Below are 2,080 nucleotides of genomic sequence, written 5' to 3' on the forward strand. Positions count from 1 at the left end.
TTAGCATTTATAAAGCAGGTTGATCCTCTTGACGTCCCAGTTGGACAAACCCCTTCCCTGGCCAATCCGGACGTTGCTGTTGGGGATGGGAGTGATGGAGTCTTTCCCCCGCCGGATGGAGAAGGCTGTTTTTCCATAGTGCATGACGGAGGAGTAGTCGTAGGGAGTGTTCAGGTTGTTAGTGTCCTGCTTCTTGAAGTTGTAGGCCATCTTTGGGTCGATGTTCTGCCAGTTGATCCTGACGTAGGAGTCGCGGTCGCTCCTGTTCTGCTCGTGCTGAAAGCCCAGAGCGTGGTTGATCTCGTGCTGGATGGTGCCGTGGTACATGCAGCCCTGCCTGTTGAGAGAGAGCTCCTGTCTTCCTCCCGTTCTGCCCAGAGCTGAGTAGCATCCGCCTTTGTTCACGATGCTGATGTAGTCGTGCTGGTTCCGACGGGAGGTAAAGCGGATGCAGGTGTTTTGTTGCATGGCCTTCATGGCGGAGGCGATCATCTGCTTGTCCCCGCGGTTGAACTGTCTGTCGATGGTGAAGGGAATCGTCACCTTTCCGTTGGAGCCTTTCTTCCACAGGCACTTCTGGGCCCAGCACTTTAAGGCGTTTCTGGTCGTGGGAACCAACAGGTCTCCTTCCAACAGGATCTCACTGGTGTCGTTGTTGGAGGTCAGAATCCTGGTGCTGATGTCGATGGAGTCATCATCGTCCATTTGGGACTCTGCTTCGCTTCCTTCCTCCTCGAGAGGATAGGCATGAGAGAGGCCGAGCAGGAGCAGCAGCAGCAGGCTGGCTGAGGGAGTCATCTTCAGGGAGAGTCTTCTGGCTGTGGAGCTGATGTGGAGAGACTCCTTGAAGCTTGATGTTTGACTCAGTTCTGCCCAGACTCTTTATACGTTCCTATACAGGTGTGTCTGCAAGAGGATTATGGGTAGGGGTCCAGACTGTTAAGCCTAAGTAAACCTCTCCAGGGAGGACTCCACAGACAAACCTACTGTTCAAACATGGTCTGTTATCTCTGGTGTTTAGATGGATGAACACAGAGGGGTTAGTGGGTGGGCCTTGTTTAACGAGACATCTTGAATTGTCTTTATCCAAAATGACTTCACAATTAACTTTGTGAGACCAATCATTCTTTAATGTATTAATGTCCAAACTGTGTGTAGTGTCTGCAAACCTTCTCAACTGTTGCAAAATATTGTAATTGGGAAATGAACAAATGACATAAAAACAACATTTTTGATGTTGTCGTATTCTGTTTTGACTCAACCCACATGCAGTTTTTAATTATTGCCATAACTGGCCAAATATGTTGCTGTTGAGTACATTTCAGCCTTCAATTGTCAATAGCATATGTTAAGACTATTGACTGATGCTAAAACCATAAAAGTTATATCTTGATAAATCTTGTCTGAATCGGTCAAATTCTTTATTTCAATCAGGAGAGACATTTTTAGAATGTAAGATTGCAGAACTAAAATCAATCAAATTAAACTATTTTTAACTTGGAAAATGTACCCTAAACTGGCTGAATAATCTACACATATAATATGGGATCAGTTTATTTGATGCATGTCAAGTATGAGGGCATCCAGAATATGCCTTTCATATATTTCCCATAATTTGTATATTTGGGCTCACATCTCGGAATTCATTGGCTATTGGTCTGAAGACAGATAAGCCTGTGGGAGCGCGTTCCTAGCCATTAGCCCCATCTCTACATTCCTTCATCCCTCGACCCCACTATCTCTACATCCCTTCATCCCTCGACCCCACTATGTTTACATCCTTCATCCCTCGACCCCACTATGTCTACATCCCTTCATCCCTCGACCCCACTACCTCTACATCCCTTCATCCCTCGACCCCACTATCTCTACATCCCTTCATCCCTCGACCCCACTAACTCTACATTCCTTCATCCCTCGACACCACTACTTCTACATCCCTTCATCCCTCGACCCCACTATCTCTACATCCCTTCATCCCTCAACCCCACTATCTCTACATCCCTTCATCCCTCGACCCCACTATCTCTACATCCCTTCATCCCTCGACCCCACTATCTCTACATCCCTTCATCCCTCG

At 47.0% G+C, this 2,080-nt stretch overlaps 1 protein-coding gene across 1 annotated transcript; it reads right to left on the reverse strand.

Annotated features, from left to right (window-relative positions):
• Positions 1 to 798, reverse strand: LOC306747026 (high choriolytic enzyme 1-like; the record flags this gene model as incomplete). Its single annotated transcript, XM_079230017.1, has 1 exon — positions 1 to 798. One exon carries the CDS (start codon positions 796 to 798, stop codon positions 1 to 3), a length of 798 nt encoding a protein of 265 aa, XP_079086143.1.
• Between the last annotated feature and the right edge of the window lie 1,282 nt (positions 799 to 2,080).

The sequence above is a fragment of the Taurulus bubalis genome (assembly GCF_910589615.1).
Source record: "Taurulus bubalis genome assembly, chromosome: 14".
Lineage (NCBI taxonomy): Eukaryota > Metazoa > Chordata > Actinopteri > Perciformes > Cottidae > Taurulus > Taurulus bubalis.